Source organism: Centruroides sculpturatus, unplaced genomic scaffold (genome assembly GCF_000671375.1).
Source record: "Centruroides sculpturatus isolate CEXI.00-Female unplaced genomic scaffold, Cexi_2.0 scaffold298, whole genome shotgun sequence".
Classification (NCBI taxonomy): Eukaryota; Metazoa; Arthropoda; class Arachnida; order Scorpiones; family Buthidae; genus Centruroides; species Centruroides sculpturatus.
The window spans coordinates 480,812-501,523 of record NW_019384568.1 but is presented as its reverse complement, the minus strand read 5'-3'; the positions used below and the strand labels follow the sequence as shown (position 1 = coordinate 501,523).

The 20,712-nt window shown below is 29.8% G+C and overlaps 3 protein-coding genes across 3 annotated transcripts in view; all 3 read left to right on the top strand.

Annotated features, from left to right (window-relative positions):
• Positions 1 to 7,245, top strand: part of LOC111624088 (spectrin alpha chain-like) — a 42,785-nt gene extending 35,540 nt beyond the window's left edge. The window contains exons 12-16 of the mRNA XM_023366867.1: positions 666 to 803; positions 4,794 to 4,904; positions 6,222 to 6,299; positions 6,414 to 6,568; positions 7,173 to 7,245. Of these exons, the coding sequence (XP_023222635.1) occupies positions 666 to 803; positions 4,794 to 4,904; positions 6,222 to 6,299; positions 6,414 to 6,568; positions 7,173 to 7,245 (555 nt within the window). The remainder of the gene's footprint in view (positions 1 to 665; positions 804 to 4,793; positions 4,905 to 6,221; positions 6,300 to 6,413; positions 6,569 to 7,172) is intronic.
• Positions 3,296 to 3,937, top strand: LOC111624103 (spectrin alpha chain-like). The gene is made up of 3 exons (XM_023366881.1): positions 3,296 to 3,428; positions 3,543 to 3,701; positions 3,776 to 3,937. The coding sequence occupies exons 1-3, from the start codon at positions 3,426 to 3,428 to the stop codon at positions 3,920 to 3,922; spliced, it is 309 nt and encodes a 102-aa protein (XP_023222649.1). The 5' UTR covers positions 3,296 to 3,425; the 3' UTR covers positions 3,923 to 3,937.
• Positions 7,246 to 8,108: 863 nt separating the features above from the next.
• Positions 8,109 to 20,712, top strand: part of LOC111624102 (spectrin alpha chain-like) — a 20,433-nt gene continuing 7,829 nt past the window's right edge. The window contains exons 1-22 of the mRNA XM_023366879.1: positions 8,109 to 8,372; positions 8,440 to 8,562; positions 9,465 to 9,532; positions 9,598 to 9,747; positions 9,831 to 9,923; positions 10,323 to 10,457; positions 10,579 to 10,839; positions 10,928 to 11,119; positions 11,193 to 11,429; positions 11,510 to 11,691; positions 13,239 to 13,338; positions 14,586 to 14,627; positions 14,707 to 14,855; positions 14,989 to 15,169; positions 15,287 to 15,390; positions 16,795 to 16,957; positions 18,135 to 18,404; positions 18,480 to 18,793; positions 18,858 to 19,086; positions 19,178 to 19,324; positions 20,114 to 20,372; positions 20,639 to 20,712. Of these exons, the coding sequence (XP_023222647.1) occupies positions 8,171 to 8,372; positions 8,440 to 8,562; positions 9,465 to 9,532; positions 9,598 to 9,747; positions 9,831 to 9,923; positions 10,323 to 10,457; positions 10,579 to 10,839; positions 10,928 to 11,119; positions 11,193 to 11,429; positions 11,510 to 11,691; positions 13,239 to 13,338; positions 14,586 to 14,627; positions 14,707 to 14,855; positions 14,989 to 15,169; positions 15,287 to 15,390; positions 16,795 to 16,957; positions 18,135 to 18,404; positions 18,480 to 18,793; positions 18,858 to 19,086; positions 19,178 to 19,324; positions 20,114 to 20,372; positions 20,639 to 20,712 (3,675 nt within the window). The 5' untranslated portion in view covers positions 8,109 to 8,170. The remainder of the gene's footprint in view (positions 8,373 to 8,439; positions 8,563 to 9,464; positions 9,533 to 9,597; positions 9,748 to 9,830; positions 9,924 to 10,322; positions 10,458 to 10,578; positions 10,840 to 10,927; positions 11,120 to 11,192; positions 11,430 to 11,509; positions 11,692 to 13,238; positions 13,339 to 14,585; positions 14,628 to 14,706; positions 14,856 to 14,988; positions 15,170 to 15,286; positions 15,391 to 16,794; positions 16,958 to 18,134; positions 18,405 to 18,479; positions 18,794 to 18,857; positions 19,087 to 19,177; positions 19,325 to 20,113; positions 20,373 to 20,638) is intronic.

Sequence of the window (20,712 nt, the reverse complement as noted above, 5' to 3'; positions counted from 1 at the left end):
ATTGTAGATTCATCTTTAGTGGAACATAAATACAAAATTTTTTTATGTATTTAAATTAAATACATAAAATTAGTTACAATGAATCAATTTATTAAATACAGACAGCAGTAGGAATCTCTACAGCTGTCTGTCCTTCGTTAATCACAAGAATGGAGTTTGATAGATGAAAATTGAGACCGGATATGGAAAGCTTAGGAACTGGACGCCCAAAACTTCCAGTCTGCACTAGAAGTCACACATGGTTTTTAAATTAAAATGTGATTAAAAATTGCAGTCCTGTATTATGATGATGATACAATAATATACAACTAAAGCTTAGTTAATTTTTCTATATGCTCCTCTGAAACTGGATCTGTGGATTGAAAACATTTGAGTTATTATTAATGTAATGTGAATTTGAGTAAAATAATTTTTTATATTTATCATTGATTTTTTTGTTTGTTTTTCGTTGGATACAATTTCAATGATTTTTGTCATTTTTTAAAATTGATATTGCTGATTTTTATATTCAAAAAATATTTATTAAGAATGGTCAAAAACAATAGTAAAAAATGAGGTTCAAGAAATCTTTAATATTACTTTTTAATCAAAAAACTTTAAAGTAATTTTATTGGAATCAAATATCATTATTAAGTAAGAATTAATTTTTCCTGTTTAAATTTCAGTTGGTTCTACTTGCGAGTGAAAAGCAGTCACTCATGATGCTTTGGGAAGAGAGACGTATTCTTTATGAACAGTGCATGGATTTACAACTTTTTTATCGAGATACGGATCAAGCTGACACATGGATGGCAAAACAAGAAGTAAGTTCGTAGTAAAATAAGTTTATGGGTGATGGTTTTGACTCAAGCAACAAAGTGAGTGATCAGAAATGTTCAAAAAGAGAAAAAGTAAATAAAAATAATTAGCCAAATACAATAAAGTCTCCAGCGATGATGTATACCATGCAGAAAATTGCAAGGACAAAAATAAAATTTTTATTTAACAGTAGTGTATACTACATGTCTCCAGGGCAGCCATTGAAAGGAAAGTAATTACAGGTAGCAGTTTAGAAGTTGCCATTTCGAACATTAAATATTGCTTCTCTTGTTTCATTTCTATTAACAATTACATAAACAACTATGGCTAAATATTTAATAATAATAATAATAATAATAATAATTTCCAGATTTGGACTATAGTTTGGCTAATTAGTAATTTTTTCTACTTTTTCTAAAGGAAGATAGATAGACTGTTATCATACACTAACATTTATTAATAATTACAACAAGTTTTGAAGTAAATTTAATAATTTTATTTAACTTTTATATAATAATTATTAAATTTAAAATAAAATAAATTCAAAATAATAATTAAAAATATTAAAACTAAAGATGATATTACCATTTTGCTTTATTACTTTCCCAGCTCTGTTATATATAACAGAGAGGAAGTATGGCAATCAGTCAAAAAATGATCCCCAAGGTTTTTACATTTTTGGACTTTGGGACCTTGAAACATCAAGAAATGCAAAAATATTGGGTTTTTTCTCCTGTATGTATTTATGTTAGTGTGTGTATTCATCCACTTTAAAGCTTAATAACTCCTATGCTTTTTGTCAAAAGATTTCTGAAATTTTGCAGGGCGATTGATGCTATTGATTTGTTCTCTGACTAGACCGAGGCCTACCACGTTAACACACACAATTAGTCGGCTTACAAAATATCTCTTTATTCAATAAGGGTTCCATGATCAACTACTGAGGGCTCATGTGTACTCTCAGAAAAAAATTCTCATTACACAGTCATGTGTCCCGAATACAAATATCCCTCGTCTCTTCACTCTTCTTCTCCCTTATTCGCGTAGCGTAACAAGGTTTGTACTAGTTTACAATAACACATAAAGAATTTTCATAACAGTCTACTCACTGGAAACCTGGCACTTAAACAATCAGGAATCGGACCAACAGCTATCGCATGTGGGGAAAATCTTCGATTCAGTCAATACCTTGGGTACTCTATCTTCCTTAATTGTTCTGTCCACACTATTCTTTCTGTGTATACCATGCTTGAAATTTGGTTCTATCTCCTCTTTCTCAATGTTTGAACGAATCTTCCTTCTCACTCCGGTCGGTTTCGAGTTTCCTCGATGGCACTGATCAAAAACCCTCACGAATGGAACTCCTCCACAGGAAAGAAAAAAAAAAAAGGTGTCTTCTCACACGTGGACCTGCTATTTATACTCTGGCTTGCTACCCTCACGTGACCTCTTGGGTAGCCAATCCATAGGTCTGGTTTCACACAAAGGAGGGAGGTACAAAGTAAGGAGGACACGTGTCCAAATGGATGACAAACACAAAGAAAACCCGATACAGTGTGACATAATAAACTTACGCTAAGTACAAAGAATATTAACTATACAAATAATATTCACATACATTACTAACAACAACCAATAAGTGGCAGAGCACTACACTATTAAATTTTGGTGGTTAAAGATCAAGGGGGTGGAGAGATAAATGGAGGTCAGACTTAATGGCAATTTTACTTATTATTAGCATTTATAATTTTTTATAAAACCTGCCCCTATCCTTAAAATTAAGCTTTTTGCCATTTTATAATAATTAATNTACTCAGGTACCTTTACAAATGAATCACATTTATTTTATATAAGATGGGTTTACACTTTCTCAAATTGGGTATCACTTTATCAAAGTTTGTGGTGAATCCCACTTGTCTCAAAAATGGTTCATAGGTGTTGATGGCCCTGGGGCTGTGTCTTGATTAAGTCTGGCGGATGAAGGATAATGTTGCACAAAATAAAGAGAGAGACATGAGTCACTTTGGACCATACAAAATGACAGAAATCCATGCTTTGTTCTTGAAATCTGGGTTATTTAAGGAATTTCATCCCGAATTTTCTTCTCCAATTTGTTTTGATTCCCTCTCATTGTTTCTTGATTGTTCTCCTTCCTTGTTTCCAGGTGAAAATAAGATTGGATCAGGTCATGAGAAAGGTCGATCTTAGGTTTTCAACTTGACATCATCCCTTGACTCTGATCTGGAAATGTTGATGGAACTTTGAAGCCTGTGTTTGTATTTTTGATCATTATATTCTCTATTCTGACATTTTGGAATGTTAACTGTCGAACACGATGTTTTCTTTCGTCAAACCTCCTTGTTTCCCGACTTAGTTTGACTTCAATCATTTGTATACGAGTGTCAGTGTCAAAGTTCAAACTCTTCGGCCTGACACTGATCTATTGCTTAACACATGTTGGAGTTTCTCTCGGAACTCACTTTGTTTACTTTTGTGTCACATTCATTTATTACAATTTTTTTCTTCTATTTTAAAATATTTTTATTTAATAGGCATTGGATGAATTTGCAACTAAATTGATTGAAGGACAGCATTATGCTGCTGATGATGTAGCACACAGAAGAGAAATGGTAATGCATTTAAATATTTGCTGAATAAAAAATTTGAATTTTGTTTAACTAGATAATGTAATTTGTTATGCATTTAAAATCTAATACATTAGTTATTGCTACTATCCTTTCAAGCTTTTAGAACGGCGAGGTAATTTGTTAGACAAATCGGCTTTTCGAAGAGCAATGTTAGAGGATTCATATCGATTTCAACACTTTGAGCGTGACTGTGATGAAACAAAAGGATGGATTAACGAAAAATTAAAATTGGCTACAGATGAAAGTTTTACAACAGTGAGTAACTAAATTAAATTATATCATATATTATTAATAATGCAATGATTTCTGATGTTCTGATTTTCAATTAGGATACAAGTAACATCAGTGGTAAACTCCAAAAGCATCAAAATTTTGAACAAGAACTTAATGCAAATAAAAACAGGATCGACGAAATAATTAGTACAGGACAAGAACTTACTGAAACACATCATTTTGCTTCGGAAAGAATCGGGTAATAAAAGAATTGTTTAATTTATAAAAAATGTTTTACGATATATCTATGTAAGAAAGTAATTTTATTTTAAAATTTTTAACAAAATTCAATATTCAAAGTAAAGTATGGTAAAAGTAGAAAATTTGCACTGCTTATTTCAGGCTTGTTTTGTTTTGAACAGTTTCTTTTCTATTTTTAAACTAAACCAGATATGTGTCACACACAGTTATATACATTTTTAGAGTAAAATTACTTTTACAAGAGTAAAAAGTTTTATTACAAGGCTTAATCGAATTAATCTAAAGTGAATTCTGCTAAAGGTGAAAGTATTTGAATTGAGAACTATCTGATTGCAAAACATTCTTATTGTTCCCAAGAATTTGTGCCAGATAATTGAATACTTTCTCAGATGTGATTCTTGTGAACTCAACCACAGCAAACAATCCACTTTGTGTATTCAAAACTAGTGTCCTCCACTGCTGTCATACATTCTAATTGCATACCAAATGATCATCTAAATAATTAGGCTATAACATTGCTAATTTAATAATTAATATTAAGTAATTTGCTACTAGAGGTAGATGTTAGGTGCCATCTTTTAGCTAAATTAATAATTATAATTTTTTAACAATTTATTAAACTGAAAAATTTGGTCTATTTGTCTATCTTTCCTTTAAACCCTTTGACTAGTCTGAACAATAGGTAAATCAGTGTAGGACTTGTAGGGATATAATACTTACATTAATTAATTTATGTATATATATCAAATTATAAAGTATTTTACATTTTATTGAAAAAACTCAATTCTTCAAAATTCAAGAATAGTCATTAAGCAGATGATGTGAATACTGTAATGTTTGAATAATACAATTTCTATATAATTTATATTCCAGGCATTCCTTGCAAACGACGATCTGGGTGACTCTTTAGATTCTGTTGAAGCTCTTATTAAGAAGCACGAAGATTTTGAGAAATCACTAGCTGCTCAGGAAGAAAAAATTAAGGTAAATCTTCAATTATATTAAAAAATGTAACTGTTTTTAAAAGATTTTTGTAAAACTATTTTCTTAAATGTATTTTAAAGTTATGATTTATGATTGAAAAGAGTTTCATTGATAGTTTCCTAACAAGTTTTTTTTATTGGGTATTGGGTACATTCCGGTATGCATTAAAAACAGCACATCAGTGAACCATTATTTACTAAGATGCATTCTAATATTCACCAACAAGTTTGTTGATGCAGCAACTGATGCACATTGTACTAATCAGGCTATGGATATGGTGATTTCTGATGAAGCATTATGTCTGCCTCCATCATTACATGATTAACACCATTTTTAGTATTTATCTGTATTAACTCAGAGTTTTTTTGACTAAATAAATCTGCAAATGCCAATGTAGTGCCTTTTGTTTTGTCATCTTGTGATGTTGCCAGGCATTCCAGTAAAAGCTTGTTAAATCAGTCACTGGTGCATCAGTTATGTGAGGTTTGCCGATCCAGAAAGGGGGAGCTAGTTAAATTTGCGTTAGGATGAATTAGAGGTTTAGAACTGCATGTGGGTAGTGGTGGACACACACTTACTCAGATACCTTTACAAATGAATCACATTTATTTTATATAAGATGGGTTTACACTTTCTCAAATTGGGTATCACTTTATCAAAGTTTGTGGTGAATCCCACTTGTCTCAAAAATGGTTCATAGGTGTTGATGGCCCTGGGGCTGTGTCTTGATTAAGTCTGGCGGATGAAGGATAATGTTGCACAAAATAAAGAGAGAGACATGAGTCACTTTGGACCATACAAAATGACAGAAATCCATGCTTTGTTCTTGAAATCTGGGTTATTTAAGGAATTTCATCCCGAATTTTCTTCTCCAATTTGTTTTGATTCCCTCTCATTGTTTCTTGATTGTTCTCCTTCCTTGTTTCCAGGTGAAAATAAGATTGGATCAGGTCATGAGAAAGGTCGATCTTAGGTTTTCAACTTGACATCATCCCTCGACTCTGATCTGGAAATGTTGATGGAACTTTGAAGCCTGTGTTTGTATTTTTGATCATTATATTCTCTATTCTGACATTTTGGAATGTTAACTGTCAAACACGATGTTTTCTTTCGTCAAACCTCCCTGTTTCCCGACTTAGTTTGACTTCAATCATTTGTATACGAGTGTCAGTGTCAAAGTTCAAACTCTTCGGCCTGACACTGATCTATTGCTTAACACATGTTGGAGTTTCTCTCGGAACTCACTTTGTTTACTTTTGTGTCACATTCATTTATTACAATTTTTTTCTTCTATTTTAAAATATTTTTATTTAATAGGCATTGGATGAATTTGCAACTAAATTGATTGAAGGACAGCATTATGCTGCTGATGATGTAGCACACAGAAGAGAAATGGTAATGCATTTAAATATTTGCTGAATAAAAAATTTGAATTTTGTTTAACTAGATAATGTAATTTGTTATGCATTTAAAATCTAATACATTAGTTATTGCTACTATCCTTTCAAGCTTTTAGAACGGCGAGGTAATTTGTTAGACAAATCGGCTTTTCGAAGAGCAATGTTAGAGGATTCATATCGATTTCAACACTTTGAGCGTGACTGTGATGAAACAAAAGGATGGATTAACGAAAAATTAANACACTACACTATTAAATTTTGGTGGTTAAAGATCAAGGGGGTGGAGAGATAAATGGAGGTCAGACTTAATGGCAATTTTACTTATTATTAGCATTTATAATTTTTTATAAAACCTGCCCCTATCCTTAAAATTAAGCTTTTTGCCATTTTATAATAATTAATAATATAAAAAGATTTTTTAATAAAATATTATAACAGATGGTGCCACACACAGTTTTAAATGTTGCTGAGAAAGTTACACAACTCATTGCTGGATTTTTAAAACATTGTAGAAATCTGTTTAACATTAATTAAACTAACATGTGTATAAAATTAAAATATTAAATAACTTTCAATTTACTCAAAATGTAGAAATTAAAACATGTATTGTCTATGTCAGATTATTACTTTTGTCTGGATAATAAATCCAGTTCAAAATTTAGTGTTTGTGCAGTTTTGCTACATTTTATCAGATCACAACAAATTCTGAAAAGACACAAAGACACTAGACAAAGCTGACAGTCTCAAAGCATGAGTCCCTACTTTTCTCCTTATGTAATTAACAACTGAACTTCAATAAGCAATAGTAAACAGCATGATCATTTCCAATGTTCAATTTTAGAAAGACATAATATATTGTCTTCTGCAGGTGCTGTTTGGATACAACTGCTTCCCACATATACAACCAAAGACTGATCACAGACAACTGCTTGTGGGAATAAAGCACCAACATTATACACTATATGTGACTTTTGACTTTTAANTACTAGCTTAAAAATATAAAAATATTTAATTTTTTTTATTATTTTATTTTACAGTTTTTTAACTGTAAAATCAAAAAACTCTATCATTAATTTGACATTTGAAAATTTTTATTCTTGCCTTAAAATATGAAATAAGGCAGTGAATCACATTAAGTAATCATTAAAGTTTATTTTGTTAGTTTTACTGGAATTTAGTTTTAATTAATTGTTTAGAATATAATTAAAAGTGATGGAATTATCTTTCATAGTCAGTTTTATAATGCTGGAAAGTTATAATAACAATAAGGGAGTGTTTATTAATTACACGTGCAGTTTTTGAGTTCATTTTGATTCCCTCCCTTCCTTTTGTATACACTGATGCACTTTTGGCAAAATCCCTCCCCTTTAATTATATATACGGTATTTCGTAGACTCCTGACATTGAAGAAATGACCCAAAAATGTACCAGAAATATTTTCTAACTAGTAGTTTATTGACATGACTGGTAAGTAAACTTATAAGAACAAATTCTTATGCCACTAAAAGCACTTGAGAAAGTCCATGTAGATAATGTTTGACTTGGTTGGATGACTGAATGGTTAAGTTGGCACTATTGCTATGGGGAATAGGATTTAATTTGATAGTAGTCTGCTTAGTGGATATGTTGGACCCCCCATCCACTCACCAATAGGCTACTCCATTGTTGGCCTGGCCAAATCCCTGATGGGTTTGCTAAAAAGAAGCCCTCTTAATGTCCACTGGGCAAAAAGAGTTATAAAAAAAGAGGGCCATTTAATAGTTTTAAATAATTTTATGTTGTAAAGAAATAGATTAATCAAATAATGAAATTTTGAAATTGTAGGATCGGATTGAAGGAATCGAAATTCAAGCAAATCAATTTTTGATGCAAGGCCATTTTGATTCGGAAGCAATTAAAAACAAATGCGATAAATTAGTCGAGCGATACAGTGCTTTAAAACAACCAATTGCAAATCGAAGAAAGAAACTAAACGGTGCTTTAAAATTACGTCAATTATATCAAGATATGGAAGACGAGGAAGCGTGGATATTGGAAAAAGAGCCAGTTGCTGCTTCAACAAATAGAGGTAGGGAGGAATAATTTGTTGTTCATTTTTTAATTTAATAATTAATAAACTCATTTTTTAATTATAGGAAGAGATTTATTTGGAGTGCAGAATTTAATCAAAAAACATCAAGCTGTATTAGCCGAAATAATTAATCATGAAAATCGCGTTCGTATGGTATGCCAGACTGGCAAAGAAATGATTTCGGAAGGTAAATATTAAAGTATATGTGTAATAAAGAATACCAAATTTAAAATGAAATATTTATTAAATTTTTATTTTTGTTAAATGCTGAATTAATTTATTGTATTTTAAATTTTATGTTGCCTCATGTATTGTTTGATTTATTGTGTTATATACTGTGTTATATATTGTGTGACAATTAAAATTGCATTTTAAGGATTATAAAGAACTTTAGAACATGATGTAATATAACAAAATAAACATTATGAAAACTTTTTAGCAGCATGGAAATACACTGTTTAATTAATTTTAATGTTTTCAATCATTTTAAATGATGATCCTCAGGCAACCAAACATTAATTATAATGGAATAAAACATATAAAATGATGAAACGAAGAAAAAAGTTCACAATTTTGTCATTTTATTCTGTTAATTAAAAAATACCTGGATGAAAAGTTTAATTAAAGTTCAAATAAAGAAAATACACAATATTATTTTCTAATTTAACTATTTTAAATCTTTTTAAATTTAATTTTTTAAAGTTATAACTGTTGCTAGTGGACTTTTATTGCAAACTCTCCATTAAGCATATAAAGGCCGACTGTGCCAGATAAAAATTATTGTTCCTGTGGCATGAAAATGGACAAGTTATGAAAATTTTGTGCTTTCTTTATGTGAATTTTAATTAAATTTTATTCTGTTGTATTGAACTGACCAAGGATAATCCAAGGAAAAGAACTGAAGATGTTTGCCTTAATTAAACAAACTGTTTATTTTATTGCTGATAAAATGATTTTATGATGTTTATTTGGTTATTTTTTATATGACAATTTATTATGATTTAACACTTTAATATATTATAACTTATTCCATAAATTCAGTAATAAATTAATACCTATGGATACTACAGAAGAAATATTATTGAATAGGTCATTTTGCTTCTGAAGAAATTGAAAAGAAAGTTCAGAAATTCATTGAAACTTGGAATCAATTTAAAGTAAGTTTTTAAATTACGAAAATTGTAGAACAAAGTTATATCTAAAAAAAATATGTTACATTTAGGACAAAGCTCTTCAAAGAAAGCAAGATTTAGAAGATTCGCTTCAAGCACATCAATATTTTGTAGATGCAAATGAAGCAGAATCTTGGATGAAAGAAAAAGAACCATTAGTAACTAGTCAAGAATTTGGTAAAGATGAAGATTCAACTGAAGTAAATGATTTTTAATGCGTAATATAATATTTTGTTCTAATAAACATTCAAATAATATCAAAGGATTGTTATAATTTATGTAGAGTTTATTGAAGAAACACGAAGCTCTTATGGCTGATTTAGAAGCTTTTGGTAATACAGTAGTGGCATTAGATTCTCAAGCAAAGTCTTGTAGGGTAAGTATATAAAGTTTAAAATAAAATTTTATTAAAAAAGGTTAAAGCGAAGTAAAAATATTAAAATTTATTTCTTACAAGTAAAACTTGGTACCATTTTTACCTGTTAAACACTTGAAACTGCTTATTTAAGAGACCAAAATTCTTTACTTTATTGAAAAAACATTTTAAATTTCTATCAAGTCATTCTCAGTTTCAATCTTTCTACAAACGTCTCAAAAGAATGAACTAAAACTATATTACATTTATTATAGAACATTTGTTTTGGAAAAGTGAGGCATTTAAAATTGGAAGTTTCGCTGTACTGTTCTATATCTTTGTTATACTTTAAATGCATAATGAACATATTTTGAATTTTTTAAAACCTAGTAATTATAAACAATGTACTGTTTATTCTAGCAACAAATCACCCCAATAGTTGATGACTCAGGTAAAGAATTTGTTATTGCTCTATATGACTACATAGAGAAAAGACCCAGAGAAGTATCAATGAAAAAAGATGATGTTCTTACACTTTTAAACAGTAATCATAAAGTAAGTTTTATGTATTGAATGTAATTAATTATAAGATCTTTTGTTATTGTTTTTTTATTTTTAAAGTATGATAAATAATAATAAATAACTGTAAAATGATTAAAAATTTTCTGTTATTAAGGATTGGTGGAAAGTAGAAATAAATGACAGGCAAGGTTTCGTGCCTTCGGCTTATGTCAAAAAACTTGAAGCGGGTGTATCTGAAAGTCAACAAAGTCTTACAGATTCTAATAGTATTTCGGCACGACAAGCTCAAATTGCCACACAATACAACAATCTAATGGAGAAAGGAAAGGAAAGAAAGAAAAAATTGGAAGATGGAGCTAAAGGATATCAATTAGTTCGAGAAGCTGCGGAATTAGCTCAGTGGTTGAAGGATAAAGTTAGGTGTTTAACGAAACTCGAAGTCTTTATTAATATGTCTTTAAAATTATTATATTTTTTTATGATTAATTTCTTTCAAATTTCAGGAACAAGTTGCTCAGATCAAAGATGTTGGAGAAGATCTTGAACATGTTGAAGTACTGCAGAAAAAGTTTGATGATTTCAATTCCGAATTAAAGGCAAACGAAGTTAGACTTGCCGAAATGAATGAAATTGCAACACAGCTGTGTAGTTTGGGACAACCCGAAGCAGCAGTTAAGATTCAAGCACAAGTAGAAGTAAGAAAATTAGAAAATTAATATTATTTATATTTAATAACAAGCATTATTAACTGATATTACATATGTACAGGATCTGAACACAAGATGGCAGAATCTTAATGATGTAACTGCAGAGAGAGCAATGCAGCTTAGCACAGCTCATGAGGTTCAGCGTTTTCACAGAGATGTTGATGAGACAAAAGATTGGATACACGAAAAAGACGAAGCTTTGAATAATAATGATTGCGGTCATGATTTGCAAAGCGTAAAAACATTACAAAGAAAACACGAAGGTTTGGAAAGGGATCTTGCAGCTTTAGCTGACAGAGTATGAAATAGTATTTTTTCTCATAATTTTAATTTTATAAATTATTGATATTATTCTGATGCCTTATTCTTTGATTTTAGATAAGGCAATTGGATGAAACTGCTAGTCGATTAATGCAAACTCATCCCGATTCAGCCGATACAATTTATGGTAAACAAAAGGAAATAAATGAAGAATGGTCCCAATTGATTGCTAAAGCCACAGCTAGAAAAGAAAAATTAATGGATTCTTATGATTTGCAGAAATTCTTATCAGACTTCAGGTAAATGTTTATATTTTAAAAAATATTTGATAAAAAATTGTACTGTATCAATATATTTATGATTAATTTGTGATTTACAGAAAATAGAGAACTTATGATATTGATAATGATTAAGTTTACAAATTAAGATTTCAAACATACAGTAATACCTTGAACTTACGTGATAGGTGGGACCGAGAGATAACCACGTAAGTTGAATTCGCATAAGTCAGGGTATAATTTCGTAATTTGTGTAAAATCCAAGACGGATGTATGTAAGCTAATAAATGTTCTCGTTAATCTTATCTCGTCTTTTGATTCGTTCACGGTTACAAGAAATCACCACATAGAGTCTCTCAAGTCTCCATAGATATAACAAACACAGAAATAAATAACACAAAATAAATTGTAGCTATGTGTCGATTCCGCACGACACATCCGAACATGTAAGCTGAACAATAGTGTGGGGGGAGTGAGTAATCAAGAGTTGCGTGGGGCTGAAACAAAAGACGAATCGACGAGATTTGAAAATTGCGTAACTCCGGGTTCGCATAAGTCGGGGTAGTGTAAGTCGAGGTATTACTGTATTTATACTTTTATAAAATGTTCACCATTAAAAGTTATAAGTTTAATTTTCAGTTTTAATGTTTCATATATTTTATTAAATTGAAAATAAATATAAATTGTTTATGGCAATAATTAGGAAATGTAAAATAATGTAACAATTAAGTAATATATAAATTACAATGCTATGCTATGTAAGTAAAAGTGGAGTTAGGGAATGAGTGTATGGTTTAGAAAGGAATATTGAGAATGCAGATTATGAAAATGTGATCATGTGTGGAATAATTAAACTAAGTTAAATGTTTGCAACATTTATATCTAATAACATTCTGTTAAAATTTGCCTTGGGTTGTATTCTGCAAGAATTTGCAAGGCCTCTTCATTCACTTACATTTGGGTAGCTTTGCCTGGGTGATTTTTGAGGCCAACATCCCAGATTGAAATTTTGCAAACCATCTAAAACACCTCTATCTATTCATAAGTCCATTCATAAACATCATTGATGCTCCTTGTATTCCGAGCTGCATCCAACCTCTATGAAACTCTTAAAACATCGAGTGGTAAATTTGTATTTTGACAAAACTCATAGTAGACTGAACTAAAATGAAATAACTATGCAACCAGGGTATAAAAAATGTGACACCTCTGTCCCTGCTTCCATTATATGCATTAAAAGTAAGGTGCACCAAGAAAAATAGATGTTTCATAGTCGAGAACCCAATATTCAACCTAATAAGAATTTCTTATAATCTGAAATTAATATTCGTTTATGGATTTCGTATTATTTGTTTAAAATTATGTTAATGTTTGTTGGGTAGTAAAATACAAAATATAGTTTCCTGTATTAACAGTTAGTATTGACAGGGAAACAAGATTTACAGGGGCATGCATACACTACAAAAGTAATTTAGTAATANAATTCAATCATTAACCAATTATAACAGTTATAAAGGATATATATTTTATTTGTAACCAGTAAGTTTCAATTTTAATTCTTCTTTCAGAGATTTAACAACGTGGATAATAAATATGAAAGCTTTGGTATCATCAGAAGAACTTGCTAATGATGTAACAGGAGCAGAAGCCTTATTAGAAAGACATCAGGTACTTTAGTATCATGATACAATTCATGTTTGATAATAAAAAGTTTCAATTAAGCTATTTTATAAATTTAATATTATTTTAAAATATATTTTTACGATTCCAAATATCCATTTATTTTTTAAAATTTAAAAATTTATATCATATACTTGGAATTTTTAACTTTGTTTCTTGATGTAGTAAACATGCAAACAAATGTGATTATTTTTCTATTATGTATAAGCGCTTGAATTATTGTTTTCCCATATCCATAGATTTTTCGGGAAATAATAAACTGAGGTTTTGCAGTATTTCAAAATTAGAATAAATTTTAAAATATTTTTAAATGTTTATAATAATATAAAATAATTAAAATATTTCAAAAATAAAAATTTCCATTTAGAAGTGATATATGAATATCATGAGTTAAATTTTGACTTTCTCAAGTGTGCAGGGTGTTCATAAAAGATTGTTAAGGTTTTAATCTTGTTAAATTTCTTTTAATGACATACAATAACAAACATTATATGAAATGAGCTACTCAACAAGAGCTCAAATCGTACCATAAGAGCTACTCAAAAAGTTTTTACTTCAGACATCACAAGGGCTTGATGTGGCTACTGTTCATAACGCAACACACCTACAGCAGATAGCCACATTCCTATCACACATTGGTCAGCATGTCTGGTATGATGGTTTCAACAAACATAACAATCTTACATCTCAATTCAGGCAAGCTGGCAGATAGCCATGACATATACACATGATCCATCTTTCAGCCTGCCTAACTTATAGTCAGTTCTGAAGACTGCAATTGCTATAATTGCTTGAAGTAGTTGATTATGAAGATTCTATTGACTCTATTTTATATTGTAAAATAATACACTACCACTAATAAAGTCAATGAGTCAAAATTTATTACTCTTACCCTTTATGGTGGATTAGATTAAAATCTAACATTCCAGTGTCCCTTGATTCAGAGGCATTCAGAGAGACTTCAACTGCAAGTAAGGCATGCAAGTGGGTCACTTTGCTGCAAGCAGCACAGATAAATTTTGATAAATTTATTGTATAAAATTACATTTATATACTTCTTATATATTTATTTTTTAAATACCTTGAAAAGTGCTGAAATTTTATTTTGCAAAAAGTGCAAGAACCCTGTATAATGAACTTTTAAATTTGTTTAATAAATTTAAAAATAAAAACAACTTTTTAAATAAATCTATTGAAGATTAATAGATATTAATATCAAATTCATTTTATTTCAGACTTACCGTTCAGAAATTGATGCTCACTACGGCATTCCTCAAGTGCGTATATCAGATTATTTGTTCTTATACATACGATTTATAATAATAAATATAAAGATAAGTAAAAAATCTTTTACAGGAAAATCGTGCAGATGTTGATGCAAGATCTGGAACATTCCAAGCATTTGAAATGTTCGGACAGCATTTATTACAGAGTGGTCATTATGCAAGTATAGAAGTACAGGAAAAGCTTGAAAAAATGAATGAGAGTAGACAAGAATTAGAGAAGTAAAATAATAATAATTTTGTTAACTAAATGTAAAATTTTAAAAATATTTATCACTATTATTATTCACTTTTTGGCTAGTTACTATTTATTTATTACTGTTTACATTCTTATTATTTTCAAAAATTGTTTTAGGGCTTGGATTGCTCGTAGAGTCAAACTCGATCAGTGTTTAGAATTGCAGTTTTTCTACCGCGATTGCGAACAAGCCGAAAACTGGATGGGTAATAGGGAAGCATTTTTGAGTTCGGATGAAACGGATGTTGAAACACTAATTAAAAAACATGAAGATTTTGACAAAGCTATTAATGCGCAAGTAATGAATAATTATAATTCCTTTCTTATATTTATATAAAACTGTAAAATCAGTTTTAATTTCAATATTATTTATCATCTAATAAAAATTTTTAATTTTTAAAACATTCTATTACAGGAGGAAAAGATTGCTACATTAGTATCAATGGCTGATCAATTAATATGCTCTGATCACTATTCCACAGATGATATCAATGATAAAAAACAACAAGTTTTAGACAGGTAAATATTAAAATTATACATTCCTTTCTACAATTAAAAGTTTTAATTACAATCTTAAATTTAATTAAATATTAGAAGAACTGATACTGAATATAGTTTGGAATTTCCGCATTATTTGAAAACTGCATGAACTCTTTGAACAGACTGTAATGTCTTTATGTAATGCACTTAAGAAACTGGATTGTTGATAGTGCAAGTGGTTTCTCTGATTGTGTAAACAATAAAAAAATTATTTTTATTTGCATTTTTCACATCAATACAATACAAATCTATTGTGTCCAGTACAATATAATAAGTATAGTCTCACCCTTTGTCCTAAACTCCAGTTTCACAAAACTCTTATATCTCAACATAGACATACAATTATATGACTGATAGAAAAAAGTGAATATGGGCCAGCTCAGATAGAGTTCAATGTTATAAAAATTTATTAGGGACTCATTGGTGATCATTTCCTTATAATTGTATATGTTTGGTTTCTTAAAGTGTACTCTATAGATGTTTAGAACATTCAGTCAGTCTTAATAGTAGGAGACAAAGATGAAACACTTCTCATTTCTAGTTGATATTGCTGTTCTCTTTTCCTTTAGTCTTTCATCTGGTCTCTTCGTGGAGCCATTTTTCCTTTTAGTCTGTTTTCTCTTCTCCTTGTTTTTTGTCTGATAGGTCTTAGCCTGCAAGATGTGCATTACAACCAACAGGAGAACAAAAAATGACACTTTAAATGGACCTACACTCTTATATAAGTAACAAGAGCAACTCCTAAGATGTTATCAATCCATCTCCACCCTTGTATAATCTAGCCTGCAGCGTGGAAAAAAGAAAACTTCTAGTATACAAAACAAAGAACAAAGTTGAAAAAGTTTATAATGGTAAGAAAATGATTAGGAAGCACCAGTGGTAGAATGATGCTACATCATATACTATTGGAATATCAAATCTGTATTTGTACGCAGGATCTTCATATATTTCCTGACTAATCATTTCCACAATATTATTACTTGTATTTTTATCGACAGGGAATCTTCTACTGTTGGGTAAACAAATGTAAATATTACTTATGAACAGTAGCATGAGGAATTTGATGACGTTATAAATAACAGTTAGTGATGCCATGAGCTGGATGCGCTTCTGCATCTAATATTACTCACAAATATTCTGTTAAATATTGAATTTTGAGTTTGATAAAACACAGTACGTGCTCCTCACTTAATGCTATCAACTTGAATTATCTTATTTGTTTTAATAGCAGACTAATTCAGAAAAAGGATTAATATTTCTAAATAACTTAGAACTAAACATTTTATTCAGAAGCCCTAATAAATATGTAACGATAAAAGATTTTAATAAATTGATGTTTGATAGTTAAAATTACTAATTTTTTTTTTTCATATATTTTGTCAGATGGAAACATTTAAAGCAAGGTTTAATTGAGAAACGTTCAAAACTCGGAGAATCTCAAACTCTGCAGCATTTCAGCAGAGATGCCGATGAAATTGAAAACTGGATTGCAGATAAATTACAAATGGCAATTGATGAATCTTATAAAGATCCAGCAAATATTCAGGTATGATAGTTTATTTAAAACTTTTGATTAGATATGTTTCTTCTAATACACTCTGTTGCAAAATAATTGACACACCTTAAAGCCAGTGTGCAAAAGTAATAAAATTTTGCACATGAAATGGAGTAGTAGAAAAAATAAACGATTCATTTCGGTATTAAATCACATGGATACATCATTAAAGAATGGTTTCATCACAAATTTTACAAATCAGGAAATGGCAATTAATGACTAAATGACCAATTTCAGAGATGGCTTTACAACTTAATAATATGCAACATTTATGATGAAACTATTCTTGATTGATGTATCCTTGTGCTACAATATCCAGGGATGTAGCCATATGCAATGAAATTTCCCAGAGTAATGATCTTTTACCCTCTTATTCTACTTCAAATTATATATCTGTAAAATATAAAGAAATTAAAATTAAAATTTGACATATGGATAGCCATGTATCAGTTGTTGGAAGAGCTGTTGAGTAAACAAAACAACACATTGTCAGTTTGTGCAGGGTTGTCATTTTATGTAAACAATCTGATCAGAGTACTATGGTGAGATCCTCTTAATGAGGCCCCACATCAAATGTAAACCTGCTGGAAAAGGGATGAGTCAAGTGATAGAAAGTATAGGAGAGTTTTCTCTAGCCTCAAAACAGACCAAAGATGCATTTTAGTATGATTGCCAGAATGAAGACAAGGGTGACATTAAATAAGAATTCTTGATGTCCACACTTTTTTATTCTATGTTCCATGTGTTAGGATTGGATTTTTTGTACCTTTATACAAGAGAGATTTTATAAGCATAACAATAAATTTGAATATTTGTATGATATTGCAAAGATTAAATACAAATTTTACAAAGATAATGAGTCTCGCAGAATAGTTTGCTTATTTTTTATTTTATTTTACTTGTTATTTTTCAATTAAAATATGTTAGATTTTTATCATTGAAAATCTTTTTTGAGACCAAAAGAGGTAATTACTTGCACTTTCTAGAGAAGGGGGTCTGGCCTGGGCCTGGCCAAATCCAGATAAAAGGCTCACAGGGCAGAAAAAATTAAAAAATGAAAAAAATAACAAAAAAAGATATTAAAATTAAATAGTAATTATTTATTTTAACAGTTCTGTAACTTTAATTTTAACAAATTACATCAGTTGTTAATTGTTGCTTTTTACAGAGTAAACATCAGAAACAACAAGCTTTCGAAGCTGAATTAGCTGCCAATGCCGAAAGAATACAATCCGTATTAGCAGCGGGACAAAATCTAATTGATAAAAAGCAATGTGCCGATTCTGAAGATGCCGTACAAGCAAGATTAAAAAGTATAACGGAACAATGGGTGTATCTTACCACAAAAACAACCGAGAAGAGTATAAAATTAAAAGAAGCAAACAAACAAAGATCTTTTAATGCTGCTGTAAAAGATATTGACTTTTGGCTGGGAGAGGTAAATAATATAATTTGATGATAATAGATAAATTAATTTAATTCCAAATTTTATTCAAATGACATTACTTTTTAGGTTGAATCTCTATTGAAATCTGAAGAAGCCGGAAAGGATTTGACTTCAGTTCAGAATTTAATTAAAAAACATCAGATGGTCGAAGCCGACATAACTACTCATGAGGATCACATTCGCGATATGAATAATTTAGCACAAAGTTTGGTCGATTCTGGTCAGTTTGATGCTCCGTCCATTCAAGAAAAATGCAATAATATAAACGAACGCTTTGAAAGAATTAAAACTCTAGCTGCCTACAGAAGAGCGCATTTGAATGATGCAAATACTCTACATCAATTTTTCCGTGATATCGCGGACGAAGAAACCTGGATTAAGTAAGCGAGGTTATTATTTATATATTTAATACCATTTTATATTAAATGATTAATTTTAATATAGAGAGAAGAAATTATTAGTGAGTTCTGATGATTACGGTCGAGAATTGATGGGAGTACAAAATTTACTCAAGAAACATTTACGTATTGAAACAGAATTGGGATCCCACGAACCAATTATTCAGGCCGTTCAAGAAACAGGACAACAACTGATGGCCGAATCAAAATTGGGAATACCTGAAATAGAACAAAGATTAGAAGCTCTCATGAATTCTTGGAGAGAATTGAAAAAGGTGAAGTTTTGATTTTAAGTTTGAAGTTAAGATTTAATAGAATTTTCTTTATGAAAATAATATATTATATTACACAAAAATTTAATTTTAGATTGCATCCGATCGTGGAAATAAATTAGAGGAATCTTTACTCTACCATCAATTTTTGGCTAAGGTAGAGGAAGAAGATGCCTGGATTTCAGAAAAACAACATTTATTATCTATAGAAGATTATGGAAGTACTATGGCAGCAGTACAGGTTTGTCCAATTTGATGCTACATTAAATGATTATGTTAACTCATCTTGTTTATACTGATATAATTATTTCTTAGATTGAGGATCTATTTGAGTATAAAATTAATAGGCTTTTTCTTCTTTTGTTTTGGAGATCCAGGGCTTTGGCAATTAAAAACTTATCAATTAGAAAATTAATTTATTGATAAAAAATTGAAAGTAATAGAAGTTAAATAATAACATCTGGTAGTAAGAAATATACAATAGAACCCCAATTATCTGAGCTAATGTGGACTGTTGCTAGCTTGGTGTAATGTATTGGCAATACCATTGCCTCATGGTTTGTACACATTGGCAAGACTATTGCCTCAGAGTTTATGGTTATATAAAACAGTTAACAAAGAGACCCGTCTTGCTTTGTCTGGCCAGTGTTCTATGTATGTATGAATGAAGTGCAATAAAGACGATTGTAAGGAGCCATGAACTTACAGACAGAGATGACAATTGTTGGTGACACACTGACAGTTACTGAAGAGAGAGGAGGTGTGCAGTTGGGATCTGGATACGAGTCATTTATCCCGCCTCAATAGTCATCACTTCTTTACCATTTACTCAGTACAGTTAAGGTTAAAAGACAAATTTAATTAAATTATTTGTCATCTAAAATATCAAATAATCTAAGAAATAAATAAAATCTTTTAAAATTATTAAATAATGATGCTCTAAAAGTTTAAATTTAAAATAGTTTTAATAAATGAATAATTTAAGATCATATTTATATTGTGGAATTATTAAAAATTATCTACCATGCAGGGTTTGTTAAAGAAGCATATAGCATTTGAAAGCGATTTTGCCGTTCATAAAGAAAGGTGTGCAGGTATCACTTCTGCTGGGGAACAACTAATTGCTGCAGGAAATCATCATTCAAAAGTAATTTCTCAAAGGTTGCAACAACTTCAAGACAGAATGAATAATATTGAAGAAAGCGCCATTATCCGTAAAGGGAAACTGTTGGATAATTCCGCTTATTTACAGTTTATGTGGAAAGCAGATGTTGTTGAAAGTTGGATAGGTTACTTCAATTTTATATTTTTGTTAATATTATATAATAAACTATAATTTATACAAATTTTTTATGCTGAAAATAGGATTTAGTTGTTAGAGAATAGTAAGTAAATAAATACAAGACAATATGTTTTCTTATTTTGATTTAGTTATCATAGCAAATATTAGATTGGAGATAAATTTATTTAAATTAATTTATAATTTATGATATAATTTATTCTTCTTTACTATTTTTTTTAAGATTTTTTAAGTTTATTTTATTGATTTTTATAGCTGATAAAGAAAACTGTGTTAATTCTGAAGATTTTGGTCGAGATTTAAGTTCTGTCCAAACTCTTCTAACGAAG